The sequence below is a fragment of the Sylvia atricapilla genome, chromosome 6 (genome assembly GCF_009819655.1).
Source record: "Sylvia atricapilla isolate bSylAtr1 chromosome 6, bSylAtr1.pri, whole genome shotgun sequence".
NCBI classification, from domain to species: Eukaryota; Metazoa; Chordata; class Aves; order Passeriformes; family Sylviidae; genus Sylvia; species Sylvia atricapilla.
This window is the reverse complement of record NC_089145.1, coordinates 15,504,753-15,527,331: the sequence shown is the minus strand read 5'-3', so window position 1 is coordinate 15,527,331 and position 22,579 is coordinate 15,504,753. Positions and strand designations below refer to the sequence as shown.

The window sequence follows — 22,579 nt, the reverse complement described above, 5'->3', positions numbered from 1 at the left end:
GAAAAGGAGCAGCTCATCAGCCTCTTTCCACTCTCAGCCAGCTGATGGGACAGCAGACAGGTACCTCTCAGGGAGTAGTGCTAGCAGAGGCAGGAAAAATGCTTAAGGACATGTTTAAGCTGTAGTGACCCGAGTATTTACATGGAAGAAATGTCTATGGTTTCACTTTTTTAAGGTTCAGGTAATCAGGTCTTGTACACAGCTCTGCATTGGCTGGTTAGCTGCTGATATTCTACCATATCAAAAAACATCATAGACAGATCGGTGAAGTCAATGTCATCGGTGTGGGTTACCTCATCAAAGAGTACAGAACATCTCTGTTAAGGCATCACCACCAAGAGTGCTGAAGCTTTAGGTGCTCCACTTTCCCACGTCAGTTTTTAATCTAAAGGCATAGTTATGGACAGGGGTAGCATTTCTATGATAAAGGTATTTTAGTCTGAAAAATTACAGAGGGATGTAATTACAGAGTGGCAGGAGAAAAGAAGAGAAGAGAGTGTCCAGCCACTGGCCATCTCAGAAGCTTTATTGCCATTTCACTGGCTGCTGGAGCTCCCCTGCAAGTAGCAGCACCTTCAATAAGGAGGTGACACAGCCATGCCCAGTTGGACATGCTCTTCTCACAGAGTTTGTGTTGTGCACGGCCACAGGGGCTCCTGCCACCCTGCAATGGCATCCCACTGTGATCTTCAGAAGCAGAAAAGCAGATACCTACAGCTCCTTGATTTTTAGAAAGTTGTTACAGAAATGTGCAGTGTTAACATTTTGTTCACAGCTGTAGAAGTGGTAGCGCTGAGGGGCGGCTTGGTGAAGCCTGTGGGGTGGGTGAGTGTTAAACAGTGGTTTTACACCTCTGCCAACAAAAAGTCCCTGTCCTACGATAAATGTTTTTGCTCTTACTAGTCCCTAATTTTCTGCTAGCTAGGGGCAAATTACAGCTCTTGTGCCACCACAGCAAAACCCCAGGAACTTATCAATAAAGGGTGCCAAGATTTACACAGTGTTGAGAAGAGCACAGAGCTGAGCATTGGGGGTGCAAGCCAGCAGCCAGACTAGGAAGCACCTGCAGAGCAGTGAGCCTTCCTGGGGCTTGCTCTAGAGGAAGCTGTTTGTTATAAGCATGTCAACACTCACACTCTGCTAGGAAAGAAGTTCCTATTTATGTAGACATATATGGGAGAAGAAAAAAATAGAATTTTCAGACCAAAGGTGCAAAGTTAAATATTTAGTTGTGAATTGGCTCCAGCTACCTGTCAATTAAGTTGCAGCAATTATCAGTTATTTCCACTAAGGTCATCTGGGCACTTGCAGTCTGCCTCTTTCTGGCCATGTGCTAGCTTCTGCTCTTAAGTTTTCTTTTTCCTTTTACTTTAGACAGCCCCCCAGCTCCATCTGAGGACACAGGAGGAGGGACCAGCATAAGGCCAGGTTGCTCTGGCCTGCGTGGCCACCTTTGGGGCTACCTATAAGCCTGCAGGGCTGGGGGACATCAGCCCGTGGCAGCAGCAAGCACCTCCTGTGCTGCCTTCCACCTTTCACTGCCCAGGCACTGCTCTGCCAACAGGGCCATTAAATTCCATGGAGACCCTACATGGGGCTCACCATATGCTCTTGGCTGGACTGGCCACAGCTTGCTTATGAGCCAGAGGAGCTTTCCCAGCACCTGCTCTGATGGGAGGGGATGATGCTTAGAGCACTTGTGGAAAGCACAGGTTAAGTAATACAGTAACTCTCCACAGGGATTTGGTGGTGAGGAGAGTGAGAATCTTTCAACCTTGTGGTGTGCTGTCTTGACTCCACACTGGTCTGCTATTTCCTGCCCTTTTGACCGTGTGTTTGTGAGTTCCTACTGTCCTTGAAATACAACTTCCTTGTGCAACAGCCCCTTCACTATGCAGCTTGGATTGATGCCTGCAGCGCACTCCTAGAGAAGACACTGCTGAGTGAGTCCTTCCAAAGCCTTAGAAGCTGGCAAATCTGGGAGGACCCTTGCAGTGCTGGAGTGTAAAGGAAGCCAACTCCTGCCAAGGTAAAGCTGTGTTTTTGAAAGTAATTAAAAATTTTCAGAATATTTTTGAAAGTAATAGTTGACAGACACATGTTTTTCTAACCAGTTGCAGAAGTAATGCATTTGGAAAAGCAGCTGTCTATAATTCTCCTCTAGAAATGCAGCCAGAGGTGGAAGATGCCCCACACAGATCTCGGCCAGCAGAGCTGACAGCAATTGAGGTCAGAGGCTGCTGTTGCCTATACAGTTAGATCACACACATCCTGCAACTTTCACGTGAAGAGTCATTGCAGCTCTCTCTGTTAGTGAAATGCAGTTGGGGCAAAAAGTGGTGTATTTCTTAACTGTGTAGTTCCTCTTTTGGGAGAATGAGCAACTGGCAGCAAGAATCAAACCTGTCCACTGAGAGATGTAACAATGTGTGGGACAGCAGGGCAGAGGCTGAGAGTGAAGAGGGAGATCTCTGGAGAAGTCTCAGAGGCTGTTTTGGAAAAACACAGGCCATGTGCGTTTTGCAGCTTTTGGCTGGAGCTGTCAAACTCATGACTGACTGGAGGCCTGCTGGTGAACCCACTCCACTCCCCACCAGGACATCTGTCTCACCCCCAGCACAAAACTACTGCTACCTTCATCACATGGCATTTGAGGGTCCATCAAATAGATCTATACCTGGAGACAAACTGCATATCTACCCCTGCCAGAAGGGTCAAGGGGAAAAAAAACCCCGCCTCTTTATCTGGAAGGGATATATGTGGTAGTTGTTCAGCTTGCAAGGAAGTGGCACATCTTGGGAGAAATAAGTTCAGACAAGCCTAGAGGTACCCACCAACAGTTAAAGCCCTGCTGTCTTCTAGTTGCTATTCCCTTGGACTCTAGCAAGCAAAGAAGAAAGGTCCTTCCCAGCATTTCTTGCCAGGAAGATGCATATATCCCTGCATTGCTCACCCTGGAGTCACTGGCAGTCAGCTAGCTGGGTTGTTTATATTATCCCAAGACAGAATCTCTCATTCTCCCCTCAGCATCACTAAGTGCTATTGTTTAACCCCTGTGTTCAGCAGCTTGCTCATAGACATGCTTGGTTTCTTTTTAGCCCTGTTACATCAGCAATAAACTATTCCAGCCTTTATTCACCTACTAATGAATTATACATTGATTATACAATAAGAGATCTCTGCATCGATGGGCTGGGCTCTTGCTCTCCCACAGGGCACCTCCCAAAGCACAGCTCAGCCCAGCTGTGGCTCAGCCTTCTCTGACGCCTTGAGGAAAATTGATGTTCACTTTTTGGGCTCATGAGCTGAGAAGAGAATGCGTCTGCTTCGATAGGAAGCCTGCTTGGGTTTTTTCACTCCCTCAGCTGGAGCTCCAGCAGGAGCTGATGTTGTCCTTCCCCCTCTCCACTTATATAACCTGACCTATCACCATAGATACGTTGATATAAATATTTAAAGATGGCAGAGAGACAGGTCAGGCAGATGGGAACCATTTGTTGAGTTTATTAGAAACAGAAACTTCAGGCTCAGCTACAGGTCTTTTCTTGCTGCATCCCTCTCCCCTGAGGCTGCAAGGCAAGTGCAACCCCCCACACTGTGACCATGCTTCGACTCAGCTTGCAGAGATGGGCATGGGGATTTTTGGATAAGCAGGCACCATCCACTCCTGCTGGGGCACAGAAAAGGTATTCTGAAAAGGTTCCCTTACATGGGGATTAGATTCCTCCTATTGGTGCTTTTGTACTCCAAGTGGAGGTGTTGGCTGCTCCCCAGGGATGTAGATGGGTCTCTCCTGAGGTGATGGAGCTCCAGAGGCCAGTACATACACTGCAGTTTGCCCTTGCTCAAGTCTCTTCTTTGTGGGGTGTTGGCTGCCAAGGAAGTTATTTCTGTGTGCTCTGGGACTATTAGCCTCCCACAGAATGAACTGAGTTTCTTATCATGCATCTCAAAAATGTCCTATTTAAAGATCTTTGGTGATGCTGCTTTTGTTTGGATTTCTTTTGCCACCAGACGTAAATTGGCGATTCAGGCTATTTCTGTTGTATTTTGCACTAAAAATAAGAGGTAGTGGTTGAAAGCTAACTCAGACCTCACCAGCCAGATGATGTGCATTTTATTCCCATGGTTTATCCGGCAGTTTCGAGCTGGCTGAGGAGAGCAGGGGAGTTGTGCCATGCAAGCCCAAAGCATGCAGCCACAGTATCACATCAGCAGCCATCCTGTGGTCCCCAGTGGATAAGGGGGGAAATCTCCTGGTGACCCTGGTCACTGGTGTTTAGATCCTGCCTTGATGGTAATCAATTCACATCCTGGTGGCCAGCTCTTGGGGCCATGTATGAGCTGGGGAGGACGCATGTCTGTCCTCTCTAAGGGGAAGCTGCTGGAAGGCAGGTGAGTGTCTCTCTGGGCTTCAGGCTCAAAGTCCCAGGGGTTGGGTTTGCTGAGTCCCGCTGGTAAGGGATGTTCTGCTAAACTCGGGCTGGGAGGCAGCAACCGTTCTAACAGACCCTGGTGAGTCATACCCAGAGGTGCCAAAACACACAGGCATGACACTGGCTTTTATAAACAGGTTCACAAAAAAACCCCAACAACCCAAGCCAAACAGAAAGAAACACTGGAAGCGCCTCTGGTCTCAGCTGCTTCACTCTGCCTGTAAACACAATTGGAGAAGCACATTCAAACAGCTGCTTGGGGATGGGTTCATTTTTTTTTTAAATTTGGGATTTGGGGGCTTTTTTAAAAAAAAAAAATTTAGAGTTGTTGTTTGTTTTGGCTTATTTTCTCTCTTTCTGGGATGAAAGGCCTGGGGGGAGGTAGGTGACTTCCTCACAGCCCTGCCTGCAGCTGGCTGCTCTGTGAATGACTGCACGCCCTGAGCACTCGAACCAGCTTTTCCTCCTGAAGAGGGAAGTCATCAGCCCTATTCATAGCACTCACACTCTGTACTGGCATGTGACATCCAGACACTAACTGAATTTTTGCAAATTAGCTTCACTTTTTATAAAGAGTGGCACAGCTACTGAGAGCCTTGGGAAGGTAGTTGTGGTACTTGATGGGCTGTACAGCAAATATTACAGTGTGAGAAATGAGTATGAAACATGAGAAATGAGTATATAACCCCTGAAATCACACACAGTCCTGGGAAACAGTATATGTTATCTTGTCACTGTGCTATGGTGATGGCATTTTTCTTCCTGTACCTAAAGGCCAAAGTTTTCAAATCTACCCAGCTAAGCTGCTTAAAATAACAACAAAAGACAAAGCTTGAAATACTTTTTCACTTCCAGCTTTTGGAGAAGACTTTGTTGGCATGGCCAGTTTAAACCCAGTAGGCTTTAGGCTGTAACTGGGAGCTTCTTGTTGTAGGAGATGATGGGACTGTGCCCCTGCTGCCCCTGCTGCCCCTGCCAGGGCCACAGCTGTCTCTGAGCAACATGTGCTCCAAGAGAACCTGAAGGAAAGTCCCAGAAACAGAGCTCTGTTGGCTCCAAACCAAATCGCTGCCTAATACAATTTTTGGAGGATACATAAAGGTTTACTTGTTGTTTTTCATTTTCCTTCACTCCTCAACATAGGAGGAATAAAGGGCAGAAAGCAGGAAAAGAAAAGCCACAGTGAGGGGGATACAAACAACACAAATAAAAAGCAATCTTAAGCTCCCTGGAAGCAGTTTCAACGCCAGCCTTGTGGCAGTGATTGCAGCTGGGGTTGCCTGCTCTCCAGAGCACAGAAGTTGATTTGAGAGTCATTTTCCCTCATAGGTGGTAGGGCTGCTGCTGTTGAAGCTGTTGCTGGTTCCTTCCTTTCCCACTCAGATTCTCCAAGTAGCATCTCTGAAAGTTTTTCTGGGAACAACTGCCTAAGCGCACAAGAGGCTTCTTGGTTCATATAAGACTTCTGTTTCTAACACCTACATTTTTTTAAAAAACCTTTTTTTTTTACCCTTTTTTTTTTTTTTCCTTGGGTGGGTGGGTTTGTTGTACTATTTATAGCTGTAAAGAACAGAGGTGCAGAAAGGAAGACATTGTGGGGCGCTGTGATGTGTCAAGTGAGCAGTTCTGGGATCCTGCCGTTACCACTTGGAGTGATGAGCAGGAGCCACACAGGATTACAGCTATTGCCGTAACCAGATGGGTCATGCTGATAATTCGGGACAGCAGTTACATGCATAAATAGCCTGGTGAGCCTCTGGCTTTGTTGGTAAGTCTGGATGAGTGAATGTGGCTTAGAGACAAAGGGGTTATGAATCCATGGCAAGCCCACAATCAGGGACATACTCAGCATAAGTAATTAGGGAAGGGGGCCAACTTCTATTCATTCCCGGTCCCCACTGCCATGTAGCACATGGGCTCTTACTGAGGGGCACAGAAAGTTTTGATGAACGTGACAAAGCCCTGGACCAACTCACCCCTGAGGGCAATGGGATGATTTTGGAAGAAGCTGGCTTGATTTCAACATAGGTGTGTAGGAAATGTGTGATAGCTAACAACTCGTTCCTGACTATGGGATGCATGGCTGGAAAGACTCTATCAGAGTGTGAGAAGACTGGCTCAGAAGCTGCTCCCTGAAATCCTTCACTGGAGGGAAGTGCCCAGGCAGGAAGAGGGCAGGTTTCTACATATGATGCTGTGGGCAGGTGCCAGGTTCATATTTAGCTCAGTGAGGTGCCAACCTTGGCTGGAGCTGCTCACTGGTGCCTTTTCCAGGCATCCTCCCATGCTCTGGTTGTATGACTTACTGGTCTGCCCCTGGAGAAGTGAACGAGCTTCCTGGAAGCATAACATGGGGTGAGAACAATTTATATTTCTAAGGATGAGCGAGTGAGCCAAAGTGAGTCTCAGCCGAAAGCTTGGGAAATTTCACTGTGCTTCTACTGTGTAGCTTTGAGAGGGGAGGGAGTTAAATTCCCAGGGCTGTTGATATGTGTGACTCTTTTTTTTGTTTATTTGTTTTTTACTTTTCTTGGGGAAAGAAGGGGGGAAATGAAAGACGAGTTGGGGGAAAAAGGAAATGGGAAAAGTCAGGAAGGAAAAGGAAAAAAAGAAATTAAAAAAAAAAAGAAGAAAAAAGGGGGAATCTCTTTGGTGGGCAGCCCTGAAGCCCCCCAACGCTCTTGTTACCCAGTAACGGAGGGAAAACATCCTAAACTTGATGCAATTGCTTGCAGTACCGAAGCCACAAGCTTAGACAAAAACTGTTCAGCAGAGCAGATTTTAGAGACAAAATTAGAAAGGAAAATGAGGAAACGCTTCTCTGAACGTCAAACTGATAGTTTTAACGCAAAAGTTCTTTGCTCTTTTTTTGGAGGGGGAGGGGAGGATCGCTCATGAATGCACCCCCAAACTTTTCTATATAGAAATACAAAACCTCATGCAAAATATTCACAGAGGTTTCTCCCTGCACCCCAGACTGCCTGGTGATGTTTAGGAGGTGGCAGTGAGTTCTAAGGGATGGTGGTCAGGTTTGGCAGGCAGTGTTCCTACAGCCTTCCAGCACCTGTCCCCGTGACTCCTACTTGTGTGTAGGAAACTTTGCTGTAAGCTGCCCCCGGAGAGTGAGAAAAAGGAGAAAACAAATAAATAACAGCACATATTAAAAAAAATGGAAAAAAGAAAAATGGAGAGAAGAGATGCGAAAAAAATGAGTGAAGATGAAAGAAAGAAGGGAAAAAAGAAAAAGAGAGAAAAGGAAAAAAGGAAAGGGGAAGGAGAAAAGGAAGAGGAGGGGGAAGGGAAGGGAAGGGAAGGGAAGGGAAGGGAAGGGAAGGGAAGGGAAGGGAAGGGAAGGGAAGGGAAGGGAAGGGAAGGGAAGGGAAGGGAAGGGAAGGGAAGGGAAGGGAAGGGAAGGGAAGGGAAGGGAAGGGAAGGGAAGGGATTAAATGAAGGGGGAAAGGAGGGAAGAGAAAATTCAAAAGAAGAAAAAAGAAAAACAAAACAAGAGGGATAATAGAAAAAGAGGGGAAAGCAAAAAGGGAAAGAGGAGTTAGGAAAAAATAGGAAATGGGAAAAGTTGGGAAGAAAACGGGAAAAAAAAAAAAAAAAGGAGAAAAAAAAAAAAAAAAAGAAGAAAAAAAGAGACACAGAGCAGGCGACCCCCAATTTCGGGAAGGCGAGAGGGGTGCATGTGCCAGCCCCCGATCTCGGGGCGTGCCCAGGGGCGTGTCCGGGGCGTGTCCGGGGCGTGTCCGGGAGGCGTTTCCGGGGCGGGGCGCGGGGGCGGGGCGAGATTTCTGCTCCCGCCGCCGCCCCGCTCTGCAAGGCAGCACAGATTTGGGATTTGGGAGAGCCGACGCCATGGGAGTGGAAGGCTGCACCAAGTGCATCAAATATCTTCTTTTCGTCTTCAACTTCATCTTCTGGGTGAGCACAGGGGCGGCGGGGAGCGGGGGATGAGCCCCCCCCAGCCTTTAAACAAGGGGGCTGCAATATGGCTCGTCTGCCTGCGCCTGGGTTTAGCCTCCTTCTTGCCCCCCAGCACTGAGACTTGCTGTCTGGGATGTGCCTTAGGGGCTGCTTCTTGTTTTGTTTTTTTGGGGTTTTTTTTAATTTTTATTTTGGAGGGCGGAGGGGCTGGTTATCCTTTGCCTTTTTTTTATTTTGATGCATGCGTATGCATGTAATTGTACATGTCTATCTATTTATGTCTGTTTTTTAAATAGACATGCAGAGGGGGAGGTAGAATTGTAGGATGGTTTGAGGTCGGAGGAGACCTTTCAGACGCTCGCCTCCAGCCGCTACCGATGTTTTTGGGCGGAAAGGCGGCGGGGGGGGGCAGAGCCGGGGGCGCTCCCGCAGCCCCTCTCGCCGTGGGTCTGCGCTGGGGAAAGCGGCGCTCCGCAGGCAGGGAGGGAAGGAGGGATGCAGGGATGCTGCCAGGCGGATGGAGGGGAGGGAAGGAGAGGGAAGGGAAGGGGAGGCCCTGCCCTGCCGCCCGCCGCAGAGGAGGGGGCGTTCGGCAGACACGGGCGGTTCGGGGCCGGCCCCCGCCCGCAGCTGCCGGCACAGCCCTGGCCCCAGCCCGGCCACCGCTGCCCCCGCCGCTCGGCAAGTTATTTTAGCACGCAAATTCTAGCCAAGCGGCCTGGAGAGGCTGCCTTTTCCTGAGAAAGTTTCTCGTGAAATAATCCATCCAGACGTGCGGCTAATTTAGCAAAAAAAAAAAAAAAGCGGCGTATCCCGGTTGGAAACAGCCTCCGGCAGCGCGAGGTTGGCTGGCAGGAGCCCCTCTCTCCCTGCTCCCGCGCCCGGGGGCAGCGAGATATGCCCGAGCAGGCTGCTGCTTTCGTGGTTTAAATACTCTGGTTTCCATTCCACGGAATGTTTTTTTCTCTCGGAAGTGAGTCCAGCCCCGCTCTGGCAGGCAAAGCACCGTTTGGATGCCCCTTGTCCAGTGCCTTGTGCCCCTCGTCTGACATCCCGCTCTGCTGTCCGAGGAGTTGGGATTTTTCTTTTTCCTCAGTGCTCGCTTACAGCAGCGAACTTAGCCAGGGGGGCTGGAGAAGTGGGAAGGGGGCCGATGGCTTCCAGAGCAAACCCTGCTTTGGCACCTGGAGTTGCCCTGCCTGGCTGGAGCCTGTGCCTGGGGAAGCTCTTTGGGGGGTCCCCACCCCTGGGAGGTGTAGGGCTTAGCCAAGTGGGTGCTCGCTTCAGGCCTGTTCGCCTGTTTGCTGGGTATAACACTGCCCAAGGGGGAGGCGACGAGCTCTGATAACAAGGGCGGTAATTGATACCTGATGTGTTCCCAGCTCCGGCAATGAGGGGACACTTCTGGGTTGGGTTTTTTTTAACCTTTTCCTCCACCCTTAACATGGCCGGATGGAGGCGGGTACGGTTGTCTGTGAAGTGTTGTTCCTTCCGAGTTATCGTGCTTATCCCAGGTTTTTTTCTTGCCTCCTGCTCCCGATTTCCTGCCATTCTTGTCGAAGAAGCTGACGGCTGTGCTTGCGAGGGAGGAAGGATCTCCTGGGTGGCAGGAAGGATGCTGGGGGGCTCTGCACAGCCACCACTTCTCAACAAGATCAGTTGTTCACCTCAGAGTCTTGCAGAAGAGCTGATCTTTTATAAATGGGCATTTTTTTTTCCAAGAGGAGTTGCCAATCTGTATAACTTCCCCGTTATGACTTCGCGTGCCTTTCCCTACCCTTTTGCTCCCTGTGATTGGGGGTAGATACTTCAGTTCCTCCCCGGAGGGGGTGCCTGTGAGCTGGGACCCACTGGCTCCCCAAAACAGCGCCTAGTCCTGGACTTGGTCCCCTCACACTGTCTCCTGTGCAGACGGGGAGCCTGGACTTTATCAGAATTAACAATGCTTTCTGTGGGACGGGCCAGCTGAATGGTGGCTGAATACACAGATCTTGGAGTTTTCAAGCCCTTTTGTGTTGTTTTTTAAACTAGGAGTTGAGGGGAATCTTAGGTTTACCACAAAGGTAGGGTAGCTGCCAATCTGGCACCTCCAGCTGGGGAGGAATACTGCGGTTAACAGCCAAGTGTGATGGCCCTTTTCACGGGGTGGCATTTAAGGACAGAATGTGGTGCTGAGCACCCTCGCTGCAGGCTGGCTGGTGTTGGGAAACCACCTCTAACCACAGGGAGGTGTGAGACGGCACCTGCAGCCCTTTAGTGCTGCCAGGAGGTTCCTTTGCAGGGGCTGATGAGCTCCCCGTGCTTATTTGCTTATGATTTGCCTTGTGCGCGGCTGGCGCTGGGGAAAACAAGGCAGAGGCAGAGCCCAGAGTTCGGCAGGCACCATGCTGAGCTGCACAGGAGCTTGTTCTAGCGCCCGAGAGGAAGAAGGAAGCAATTCTCAGCCGTAGTTACTCTGATTACTTTTTTATGTAGCCCTGCTATCCTGCTGGAGTGTAAATAAACTGACACCCCTCTGGTTTCCTCCCCCTGGCAGTGCAGGGGGAATGTCACAAAGCCGCTGTGTTGAAAATGCAAGAGGAAAAGGTGACCCTGCTGCCAGCTCCTCATTCGTTGTACCTGAGATGTTTCAGTTTTATTTGATGTTTTGGGATTGCTTTTCCTTTGTTGCATGCATTCTTGAGAGGAAGATGCCAAGATTGTGCTTGGCCCAGGGTGGCTCCTGAGGCAGCAGCAGCTGCTGCATGCGCCGCATGGACCGACGAGTCCCTGCCCCAGGAGAGGGTGTTTCACAGTGTTTCACGTGTTTCACAGTGGCACCCACCTGCTGTAGTGGTGAAGGAGGCCATGGTCAGCACCTGGGGGCTTCACCTGCTTAGCAAAACATGGGGCTGGAAAGACAAACGTTTTTCTGTGCTGCCGAGTTGTCCTGAAACCGTGGGCTGGCTGGTAGTGAGTGGACACTGCCCTGTGAGAGGGAGCAGTAGCTGTTCTGGGCACGTTGGCTGGTGTGATGGGCCGCCTGAGCAGGGCTGGGCAGCTGGCAGATGGAGCTGCTTCTCCATCCCATCCCTAGAAGATGGCTGGGCTTTGACTGCTCTCCTGAATGATCCAAACCAAACAGCACAGCTCCGTACATGGGGCTGAACTGACCACCACTGCAAAGAGTCCCTGGAGAGGCTGAAGGAAGCCAGCGAGCTATTTTAAAATATAATTAAACATAACTGAGGAGGAATTGACTTGCTTGGAGAAGGATCACTCAAGCTTATTAGCTAATACAGCCCATGGCAGCTTTCCAGGTTGAGAGCACCGCTGGCTGCCCTAGCAGAAAGGTGTCTAATTAAAAGGAAGAGCTTCCTCCTAATGCCATTTTCCAGGCGCTGTCTAACTCTTCTGTGTGTTGAGGGGATGTCGTACAGTCTGGGTGCAAAGGGAAGGAAGGGCAAGAACAGAGGGAGGGTGGAAGTGACGGTCTGTCTCGACGGGTGATTGAAAGGGAAGAGGTAGAGGAGCTGCATATTGTGCAACACGGAATATGTGTTAACTGTACCCTGGAGCCTGCAAAGCCTGCACAGAGATACTCGGTGTCGGTGGGGAGAGGTGACACTGTGGAGAGGTGGCGCTTGTCCCGTGGTAACACTTTCGCTGAGCAGCACATGTCCCTCCCATTGTGGTGAGGAGGTGGCTGTGCACCATTGCTCACAGCTTTAAATGAAGAATGGAAGATCTCGTGCTTCCTGTAGCTCTGAAACACGGGTTTGAAATAACTGTAACTAACCAAGTGGCCTGCATCTTGTGGGTGTAGGTGTGGGCTGAACACTGCTCCAGTGTCACAGGTGGTGGTGCCTGGCTGCTTGGGCTGCTGGTCTCCCTGGGAATTGCAGAGATCCTGGCGAGCAGCAAAGACCTCATGCTGGCCCAGCATCTTCTTCCACCGATTCTGGTTGGTATCCTGGGACAATGTACAGGCAAGCATATTCCTGTGTGTGTTTGACCCTGCAGCTACTTAAGACCTGTCTTGGAAGGGCAGGGGAGAGGTTTCCTTGGCAGGCTCAGTACCTACACTCAAGTTTTGTTGCTGATACCTCTCTGGGATGTTTTAGGGCACTCTGTCAAGTGAACACAGCCCTTCCATCACCTTCTTCTGGAGTCTCTGCCTGTAGAAGGTTTTTTTAGGTGACGGGAGCACCCTGCCGAGTAGGGGTACCTGATTTCACTTAATGGGCTGGGCTGCAGCTGAAGGGAGGGAGCACTGCTGGCTGGATGGGGATTGCTCTGTTTTCCTCGTGTTATTCTATCAGGCACTGTAATACTTATCTTCTGCAAGAGCATTAACAGTGAGAAACGCTTTGATCCTGCACTGTGGAAGTGCCTTTCACTGTACTATTAGGAAGGAAAAGCACTTGTATCACTATTGTGGTTAAATGCTTATGTATGGGACCAAATTAATTTTAAAGCAATATCTCTAATTGTTTTCCTTTCTGCTGAGGGCAGTTAAACTCTGGGAAGTGTTTAACTCTGCAGAAGGGATCAGGCTGGGAGCGGCCTGTGGGCACGGTGCTCCCTGTCGTAGGACTCTGCTCCTGGATTTTGGTGCTGGATTCCCATTCTCCTCCCATCCATCAAGCTTTATTTGGCCTCTGGCATGCTGCTCCTCTGGGAGTGTTCCTCTGGAGCTTGTTTTGAAAAGCTCTGCAGTGTTGTAGGGCTGGTAACTATAGGCACCACTGGAGAATTTCGCTCTGGCTGGCAGCTCTATTAATAGCCGCTGCTGGAAGGTGTGCTGCTGGGAGCAGAGCAGGGCTGCAGGCTGCTCTCCTCCTCCTGCCTGCAGGCCACGGTGCTCTTCCCAAATGCCTTTCTTGCAATTCCTGGCCTTGCCTGCAAACTTTCAGCCTGGTCTTTAATGGCCATGGAGCACCATGGCACTGGAATGCAGGAGAAAAACCTCGCCTGTGCTGTCACAGGGTCCTATCTGCCACTCCTGCCTGTGAGTGCCTGTGCCAAGATAACCTTTTTCTTTGTGTGCCTGTCAAGCTGCAACTCTGTGTCTTATGGAAGTCCCTTCCCCTGCTTACACCCTCCTAAGGGGCTCCAGGGCATCCCACAGTCCAGCCTAACATGCAGCACAGCCGTTGATCTCTAGCACACTTCACCTTGAAATTTCAAGTGATTTTTGGTGTGAAGACTTGATCTTGTAACACGGAGATAGTCTCAGCATTGAACTCAGGTTCCTGGGCCACCATTCAGCTGTCAGCCCTTTGCTGCACCCCATGCCCTTTCAGCTGCTGCAGTGGATAAGAAATTAATCTTCTGCTTTCCAGGAGGGGAGGTGCAGGCTGTGGGAAGATGTGGTGCTACCTGGGAACATTCCGTGTGTCCCTCTCTCGCCTGCCTCAGTCCTCAGGCTGGTAGTGCAGGAGCTGGAACATCCTAGCACACATCTTGCAAGGGCTTGTACTGCCCTTTCAAAGGTAGTTCCCGTCAAGTTATGAGTCTGTCTCCTTGCTTTTTCTCTACTCATGCTGCTTTACCTGGAGATCCACAAATTACCTGGGAACAAAGCATTCAACTTCAGATTAGTAGTTTGTTCCTGGCCACATGAGGGGCTTCTTGCATGGGAAGATATTTCAACCTTGGCAAGCCACTTTGCTTTTCTGCACCCTGGTTCCCCAAACCTGAAAGGAGGAGGATTCATGGTTACTCCATCTCAGCAGCTTTGCAGGTTGCCTTGGAGAGGAGCCATGGGGAACCCTGCTTAGGCTTCTCAGGTGGGGTCCTGGTGCTGCCCTCACCAAGGGCTCTGCTTGCAGGTGGTGTAAGGCAAATTGCAAACTTCTGCAGCATGAGACCCTGTTAAAAATCTCCAGGCATCTACCTTAATCATAAACCAGCTAAAATTCATTAAGCTTTCTTGGCAGCATCCTGCTTCTTATTAGTAACTGTGGTATTTCCCAGGCATCGTGGCGTGAGCTCTGCCTGCAGCATTTTTCCAGCAAGGCAAGAGCCTCTCCCAGCCCTTGGGCTCTCTCAGGTTGGCAACCAACGACCTGGAGGCAGGATCAGTGTGGCTGTGGGAAATGGCACTGCTAAAATACAGCATCATGGAACTGCTGGCACCTCCACCTCTGTCCTTTGCTGACTTAAGCCACAGGATGTCTGTCTGCTTTGCTCTGGCATGCCCGGCAAGCTGCCCTACAGCCAGAACTTCTTTCTTCTCCTCCTCCCTTCCAGGAAATCTGTTTTACAGAAGGGTGGAGGGAAGGGAGTAGGAGGAAGAAGGCTGGGGGTAGCAGAAGGGACCAGGGAGGTGATGCATATCCTGGCATATGTGAGTTTTAGATAGCAACGGGTTAAGGTGGGGGCAGCTCAAAAGTGGGGTACACCACATTAAAAGGGGACCTTCCTTGCACCCCAAATTCATAAGAATTTCTTGTGGAGAGGAGTAACTAAGCTGTAAAAAATGGGCTTGTTCCCTTGCCCCACAGCTGGATCTAGAAATTTTAGGGTGAACAGCACTTCCATTGGTGAGGCTCAGTCTAGGAAGGAGCCTCACTACGTCCACTGTGGATTGCGCAGCAAACCAGGACTGCACATCTGCTTCCATCATGGTGCTCATCTGGTGATGCCTCCTCACATGGGATACCATCCCATCACCTCTTGGGGATACAGATCCTGCCTTTTCCAACCCCTGGGCAGCATTCAGTGGGGACTTCCCCTGCTGTGTCAGCCAGGAGCAGCATTCCTGAAAAAGCAAGCCTTGGGCAGGCAGGATCCAGCTGGAAAAGTCTAGCTGTCTGTGGAAGAAGCAATAAATCTCTGGAAGCTGGAAAAAAGCAGTAAAGAGGAAACGCTGGAGCCTGCAACACCACCTCTGCTGTGCCGGGAAGCTGCTCAGGGCGTGAGCTCTGGGGCCAGCCCCATCCTGGGGAACATCACTGATGTGCCTTCTACGAGTGCCGTGGTGCTAGCGGCTGAGCAGCAGGTTGGGGAGGTTGGCTTCTGGAAAGCAGGTCAAAGTCTGACACACTCATGGCATTGCTGAAGTGGCAGCTTTTAGATTATTGCAGTCCCCCAAAATTTAAATGGAGAGCTGTGCTGGGTACTCGGAGTGTATCAGAAGTGATGGTCCCAGCCTCTGCAACGCTGCTGTCTGACAAGCTGGGAACACAGAGATCAGTGGGAGAACCTGTGTGAGATTACAGATAGCCACAGCAGAAAAAGCCAGTGATATGTATGAGGGCGTGCAGCCTAGAGACGAGCGTGACGCTGCCATCAGCGACTGGAGCTCCTCAGGCTCTAGTGTTGGCAAACAGCAGTTGTAGGATGGAAGGGGGAGAAAATACCAAAATTTTAACTGGAACAAGTTGTTCTATTAAAAAAGAGATTATCCCAAGCAAGGTACAACGGAAGGCAGAGTTACTGAGGCAAGCTGATAATGTTTTCTCCCTCTTGTTTTCTTTGCTTTGGGAAGAAGGAGTCTCAATTCCATTTTGGGCTTCTTGGTGGTGGGAGGATGTATGGTTTTCATGGAAAAAGTTACTCATCGTAGCTCAAACCCTGTTTTCATTAGTAAGTGAATGTCATTTTCTCTTAAGAAATCCAGCTGCTGTTGGATTAAAGCTTCCATTCAGAGGTCTTCCATGCTCTGTTAAAAATGCAAATGGAGTCAGGCGGTGCGGGAGGGGTATGTGATGTTCCCGGGGCGCATTCAGGATAAAACTGGGAACATCTGGAGTTGGTTCAGCTGGCTGTCTTAGGCAGACCTCACTGCTGGGGTGGGTTTGATGCATTAGAAGAGGCTCCATCCCTCTAGCTGAGGTTCCCAAATGATTAAAAAATATCTTGAGGACCACTTGCAGCCTGTTTTCAGTGCTGTCGGGCATTTCAAGACAAATTTGGCTGGAAAGGAGCTGCTGGTGTCACCCCAACCTCACGATGGGTGGCAGGGCTGGGGTGGCACTGCTGAGTGTGGAGGGCAGCATGTCAGGGCAGAGCAATGTGTCCTTGCAGGGAAAAAACCAAAACAGAAAAGCCTGAAGCCTTTTTTTGTTACGTCTTCCAGCCAGCACAGAAATCCAGACCTTCCTCGGGGTCTCTTCTCTCCTAGCAGCTACCAAGAGAGCTTTACTTCGAGTGGCATGGATTAATTTGGGGAAGCATTCTCTCCTCTGAGAGTAAAAACACAAACTTTGTTATGCCCTCAGACAATGAACAAGCCACACCAGGCTGGATTCGGGTAACTTTGTGCAAAGCCACAACCTGCCTTATTTGGAGCTGGACTTGAGCACAGACTGGCTTTCGTGACTTTTCTCCATAGCCAGTGTTTGGAGAACCTCAGGCTGGCCCCAGTGCAGGAGGGATGAGGGAGTGTGCCAGCAGGGAAGTTGTATTGGTTCTTGTGGGAGAAGTGTTAAAAGCCGATTACTTTGGTGGCAGACTGGGGAAAAGCAAAGATTTCCCTTCCTCGCTGAGAGCTGGTGAGGATTTTTTCCCTCTGATAGTGGAAAAGCCCCGAGAGCAGTTTGTCCTGTGCATTTGGAAATGGTGTGGGTTTGCCCCAGCTTCAGTGGCACTCCTGGAAAAACCTTGTGGCTGGGATTTGTAGAGATCAGCAAGGAGGAAACCACCAGCTGAGCTCTCAAGGGGCAAAGCCAGGCTCCCATCTACAGCCTGTCTTGCACATCCCTGTGCTCCTGTGTTCCTTGTTGTGCTTGCACAGCTGGAGACTTTGCACCTTTACTGAAAAAGCTGTGTTGTTTTTTTTGTTGTTGTTGTTGTTGTTGTTTTTTTTTTTTTTTAATTCGAAAGCCCTGCTGTTGTTGTTTCGTTTGTTTTATGGATTTTCCTGGTGTCTATCATGGCTGTAGCCAACCTGATTCAGACTCTTTTAGAAAAAGCATGTTTCCACTGCTATACTCTTTGGTAGTTTTCTTCCCTTTTTTAAGATGAATGGCTTCAAGGATGTGGGACACTCAAAATTAAATTGGCATTTGAACACGTGATTCCAGCATTTCACAGCGGTGATACTGAAATTCTTAAGGGTTTGGGTTTTTCCCAAGATGTTTGTATTTTTTCCCCTCTCTCTCATGTTTTTAAATGGCAGGGGGATGTCACAGAGGACACAGAGAGTCCTGTTGGAAAAGCTCTACTTTGAGTTCCTCTCAATGACACCTTCCCCGCTGTAGTGCCCCAAATCTGCTCCCGTCTTCCGTGGCCATTCCCAGCCCCTCCCTGAAAGGGAAAACGGTGAGGAAGTCAGTCATAAAACTTCCCATTGTTTGTACATAAATATCCCAGCGGTTGACTTGCTGTCCCATGCACAGAACACCTCCTCCCACATTTGGAGTGTGTCACCTTGCCGTGGTCAGTCCCGGTGTGCACACGTGGGTGTAGGTGTGCTGCTCTTCTGCTGTGTGACGGCGTGGGCAAGGCAGCAGTCACAGCCTGGAACTCCCAAAAGTGGTGTGGTGCTGCTTTGGCCTGACCCCAGGCCTTGCTCCACTTCAATTCCTGTATTAAGACATTAAGGAAATTTTTGTCTGCCTGAGGAACATTATGTGTTTGACTGGAAGCCTGAGCCTGGATAGCGAATTAGTGTGCATGCAAGACTTGGGGGCAGAGGGGAAAAATGGACAGTTTCCCCCCTCCTTTCTGTCTGTACCTCACAGAGAAATGAAATGGGGTGGTAACAGCCCACTGGAAAAAAAGAAGTAACTGGGGCTGATCCTAACTTCTGTTGAAAAGCTCTCCTAGAAACTTTAGTGGCACATCTCCTCCTGCTTGGGTAACGCAGAGCCTTCCGTTGAAAATAATAACAAAGCATAATAAAATACCTCCTGGGAAAGAAATCTGCAAAAACTGGAAAGGGCTTTGCACATCCCCAGAATGAGAGTTTTCTTATAAAGCAGGGAAGATCACATGGCTCAGGATCTGTGAGGCACAAAGCATGTTACAGGGATGATGGTCAGAAAGGACATTCTTGTATATTTGTGGGAAGATAAAAAGCAAGTCTGCTCGAGGCTGAAAATTGCCAGTCTGGCCCCGACACGGCCGGAGCAGTGGGTAACCCTTGCCTCCCTCTGTTTTGTCCCCAGCTGGCCGGAGGCATCATCCTGGGAGTGGCCCTGTGGCTGCGCCATGACTCACAGACAACGAGTATCCTGTACCTGCAGCTGGGGGAGAAGCAGGCCCCCAACACCTTCTACGTCGGTGAGTAGCCGTGGGGGTGCTGGCATTACTGCTTGGGTCTTGTGCCCCAGGGTAGGCTGGAGTGTACCCAAAACCAGGGCAGAAAGCTCCAGGTGAGCAACGAGGAGATAAAAATACCTCCTGTTGCCCTTGTACTCTCCAAAATATCCCCTGCTGTGCCAGCCGAAGCCTTTGATAAAATGCTGGCTGTGGCCCAAGCACAGAGTCCAAATCCACACCAGCTAAAAACTCAAAAAGACGTGTTGCAGTGTTGTGGGTTCTCTCCAGAGCACATTTGGGAACAGAGGGGACTTCTTGGAAGCGTGTCTTGTTTCCTATCCAAAGGGATGTAAAAGTAGCCGACAGAGTGCCTGGCAGTGGAAAGCGAAGCTTGGTGAGCGTGTGACTCATGTTCTCCAGGAGGGGCAGGTGGAGCCTCTGTGCATTACAGTTAAGCTTAGCCTGATTTTTGTTAATTTGACAGCATGCTGGCGTGCTTGGAAGCTGAAAGCCCCTGGTTTTCCCCTGTTCTCCAACATCCTTCAGAGATGAGGGGGAGAGGCTTGCAGGAGGGGCTGGCTGCCAGTCAGGAGCTGGCTTGGAGCACAAGCTGACAGGGCTGGGAACATCGTCTGATCCAATGTCCTGTTCTCACCTGTAGCTAAAATTACTTTCTGGAAAGGGTTTTCCTTTGCATTTCCTTGCTTGCCCATGAAATAGCATGCCTGAGCCCTCTCCCTGGCTGTCCCTGGTTACAGAAGATGCTCCTGCTGTAAGTAGCTGTGAGGTTTTTTCTCTCTTGCTGTCTGTCTTTTCCTGCTTCACACCCAGAGCTCTACTTGCAGCATTTCTCCTTTGTACATCTAATTTTTAAAAGCAGAAAAGGGAGCTCACAAGAAGTTAAACTCTCTCCTTTCCAGGAACCAGTCCAAGCCTCTCTGTCTTTTGGGGGATTTACAACTGATACCTCCTTTGTTGACAGTTTCTCCCCAAACCTGGGGGACCTGGAGCATGAGGCAGAGTCCTTCTCTCCTGCCTGTTGAGCATCTTTTACTCTTCCACCCTTAGTTTGTCTTTGTTCTCCACCTTTGCTGTTTAAAAAGGCTTTGGGGAAGGACTGTGGGTCCCACCACTGCACTGACTTTCCAACACCCTTGAGCAGCCCATTATTTGAGGCTGGCTGTCTTTTTAAAGTTATATTCAGCAACAGATTGGCCTGGATTCCTTCTGGCAGCTGTAATTTCCATGCAGTAATAACAGCAGAGCATTTCTTTCAGTTGCTGCCTCTCCCAGCCAGACCTCTGGAGTCTTAAGGCTGCGATTTCTTTTTGCTCCCCCCCCACTTCTGCTCCCCCCCATTCTTCCTCTCTCTTACAACTGGTACTCCTCCTTTTTCTTCTCTGGCATGCAATATACACATGCACACAGTGTTCTTGCTTTTGGGAACAGGAACCTCTTTGGGCTTGGCCTCCAGAGCTCTGTTGTTTTTTTTTTTCCCTTTGCAAACCACTTTTTGGTGTCTGGCACAGGGTGCTGCTCCCGGGATTTGTCAGGAGGCTTTTAAAGGCCAGCCAGGCTTTGCTGCGGCGCTGCAGGACAGGGGGAAGCAATAAACACTGTCGAAGGAGGAAAACTTCCATCATAGGGTGTGGACTGAACGAGAAGGGGAAGTAGGAAAGCAGGGATTTGATGTCTCCTGGTTTCTTTCTGTGTCCTTTCTGCTACCCCAAAGCCTGAGCTGTTTAAGGCTACTTTTCCAGGGTGTCTGTGTGCTATGGGAGAGGAAAAATAATGGATTTGAGGGCAATGGGGAAGTGGGACAAAGAAGCTGTGGGGAACAGTGAAGCTAGAGAGTACCAGGCATGATACTTCAGGCTGCAGCAGGAGCAGGAGAGGAGCAGTCCTGGCCCCCAGCTCTCAGACTGGACCATCACAGCAGCCGCCCCTGCAGCCCCCAGGACACAGGCAGCTGTTCTCCAGCCTCTCCAGCCACAGGGAAGGGGCTCGTGTGGGCTGGGGTTTCCCACAAGCACTGCCCCTCCTCCCCAGCACTTTGGCACTGCGTGCACAAGTTGTCTTGTGGGCTGGCTTGGGAGGTTACTAAACGGGCCCTTGTTCCTGGGCTTTTCCTCAGCAGGGCGTGCAAACCCTCTGATCCCCTAACCACTTGTTAGCAGTCCTGGCTTTTGACACTTCCATTTTGGCTCTGGATCTAATGCTCCAGCAAACGCTTTAACTGCTTCTGCACTGTAAAGACCAAGCAGTACCAGGGATGGGGATAGCTGGAGCACCTTAGTTCCTCGCTTTCATAACTATAAAGGAAAATACTTGTTCTTCATCTGAGCTTGGCTTGTGGTCTGATATGCACTTACTTGCTTTATTTGAAGTTCAGAAACCAAAATCCTTCTTACTCTTGGATAACACTGTGTCTGGAATGCTTCATCTGTCTGGAGGCTGGGAAGATGTTGGTCACAAGGCCAAAAACATCCTTCAGGATAGCTAGAGGCATTGATAAATTGCTAGCAACTGACTGACCACTTCTCAGATATTGACTGATCCTGAACATAAAGTACCATTGAAAAAAACCCAAACAAACAACAAAACTATGATTCAGGATGTTATGAGAGCCTATAGAAGGCTGAGCTGGTCTCTCTCTGCAGATACAAATTGGAACAGTTCTGATCTATCCACAATAAATTAGTGCTGTGATCTCAAGTGGTTTTTGAGAGCACCTGGGGATCTTGGAGAGGCAAGAGACCCTGGGATTACTACTTTTGCCCTTTCTTTGTGGGATCACAGTGGGAGGAAAAAGCCAGGTTCCCCATCCTTCAAAGATTTGGTTATGTGATGCCTGGAGATGGCTGTCGTGGATGAAATGCTTTGAGGAGAGCAGGAACAAAATCCTCAACTTTTGTTTGCCTTCAATCCACACCCCAGGATTCCCCACTTTCCCTGGGCTGCCTGTGTGCTGGGGCATCACTGAGTGCTGGTCCCTGCTGCAGCCCTTCCTGTGCTTTCCCTCAAGCTGCCCGGCAAGGAACGGAGCACAGCAGCTGGATGATCTTGGCTCCACTCTCTCCTGCCAGATCCAAAATAGGAAATCTGCCTCCAGCTGCTCACAGCAAGTGACAGGGCAGCACGACCTGTGGCTCCAATTAGCTTGGCCCTGGGAGCGGGGCCAGCCACGATGAAGAGTGCAAAAGTGTCCTGAGCTGGGGTGGGGTTTTCCATGTAGCTTTTGGGGCGAGGGAGGGCTTTGCTTTGCCTCTGTCTTGGTTTCATGTGTTTTATTAGTAAATCCTCTGCTGGGCAGTGTCTCCTCCCTAGAGCATGGTGGCACAGGGGAGGAGTGTGAGGTTTTGGACAGGCATGCAGTGGTGGGGTAAACCTGACCACTGAGGCTGCTGCCACCACTGCCTCTCCCTGTCATCCTGCTGGGTGTCACTGTCCCAACAGAAAGGCAGGAGGGGTTTTTTGGTGGGGGAATTGCCCAGGTAATGTTTATCCAGCTCCCAAGCCAGTCAGGCAGCGAAGCCTGAGGGAGGCAGGTGTGGGATCAGTGACTTGGGACTAAGGTGGTGAATGTGCCTGCGATTGCTGCTGAGGCATGGAAGGAACATCAGCTAGTGAGAACACAGGCTTCCTTAAGAGGTGAATCAGACTGTCTCCACCATCCTCCTCAGAACAAATACAGTCCAGGATAATGATTTCTGCCCTGGAAACAAGTTCAAGCTGCTTTTCACGCAGACTGGTCTGGAATAAATGGGCCAGAAAGCACAGGGAGGCTTTGAAGTCTTTCTTACAAATGAGTACATGTCTGAGTTGAACTGCAGCTGCTCACAAGCTTTCATGGGTGTCTTCAGGATTTTGGAAGTCCTGTCATGAGGTTTTGCTGGGCTCAGGGAAATCTGATCCTTTCAGAGAGGAGGGATTGCTAAGTGGCAGTATAGGGCAGGGATGGGGACATCTCTCTGAGCTTTCTCCAGGTTCGCCCATTGTCCTTAGAGCACATGAGGATGCCT

General features: G+C 49.8%; 1 protein-coding gene across 2 annotated transcripts in view; it reads left to right on the top strand.

Annotated features, from left to right (window-relative positions):
- Positions 1–6,185: 6,185 nt before the first annotated feature.
- Positions 6,186–22,579, top strand: part of CD81 (CD81 molecule) — a 35,526-nt gene continuing 19,132 nt past the window's right edge. The window contains exons 1-2 of one of the 2 annotated variants that reach the window (XM_066320939.1): positions 6,186–6,204; positions 18,464–18,578. Coding sequence is in view for 1 of the 2 variants with exons in the window: in XM_066320938.1 (XP_066177035.1) it covers positions 8,298–8,363; positions 18,464–18,578 (181 nt within the window). In the remaining variant the exon portion in view is untranslated. Of the gene's footprint in view, positions 6,205–8,205; positions 8,364–18,463; positions 18,579–22,579 lie in introns of those variants that run through there. The other variant, XM_066320938.1, reaches the window with a different exon arrangement.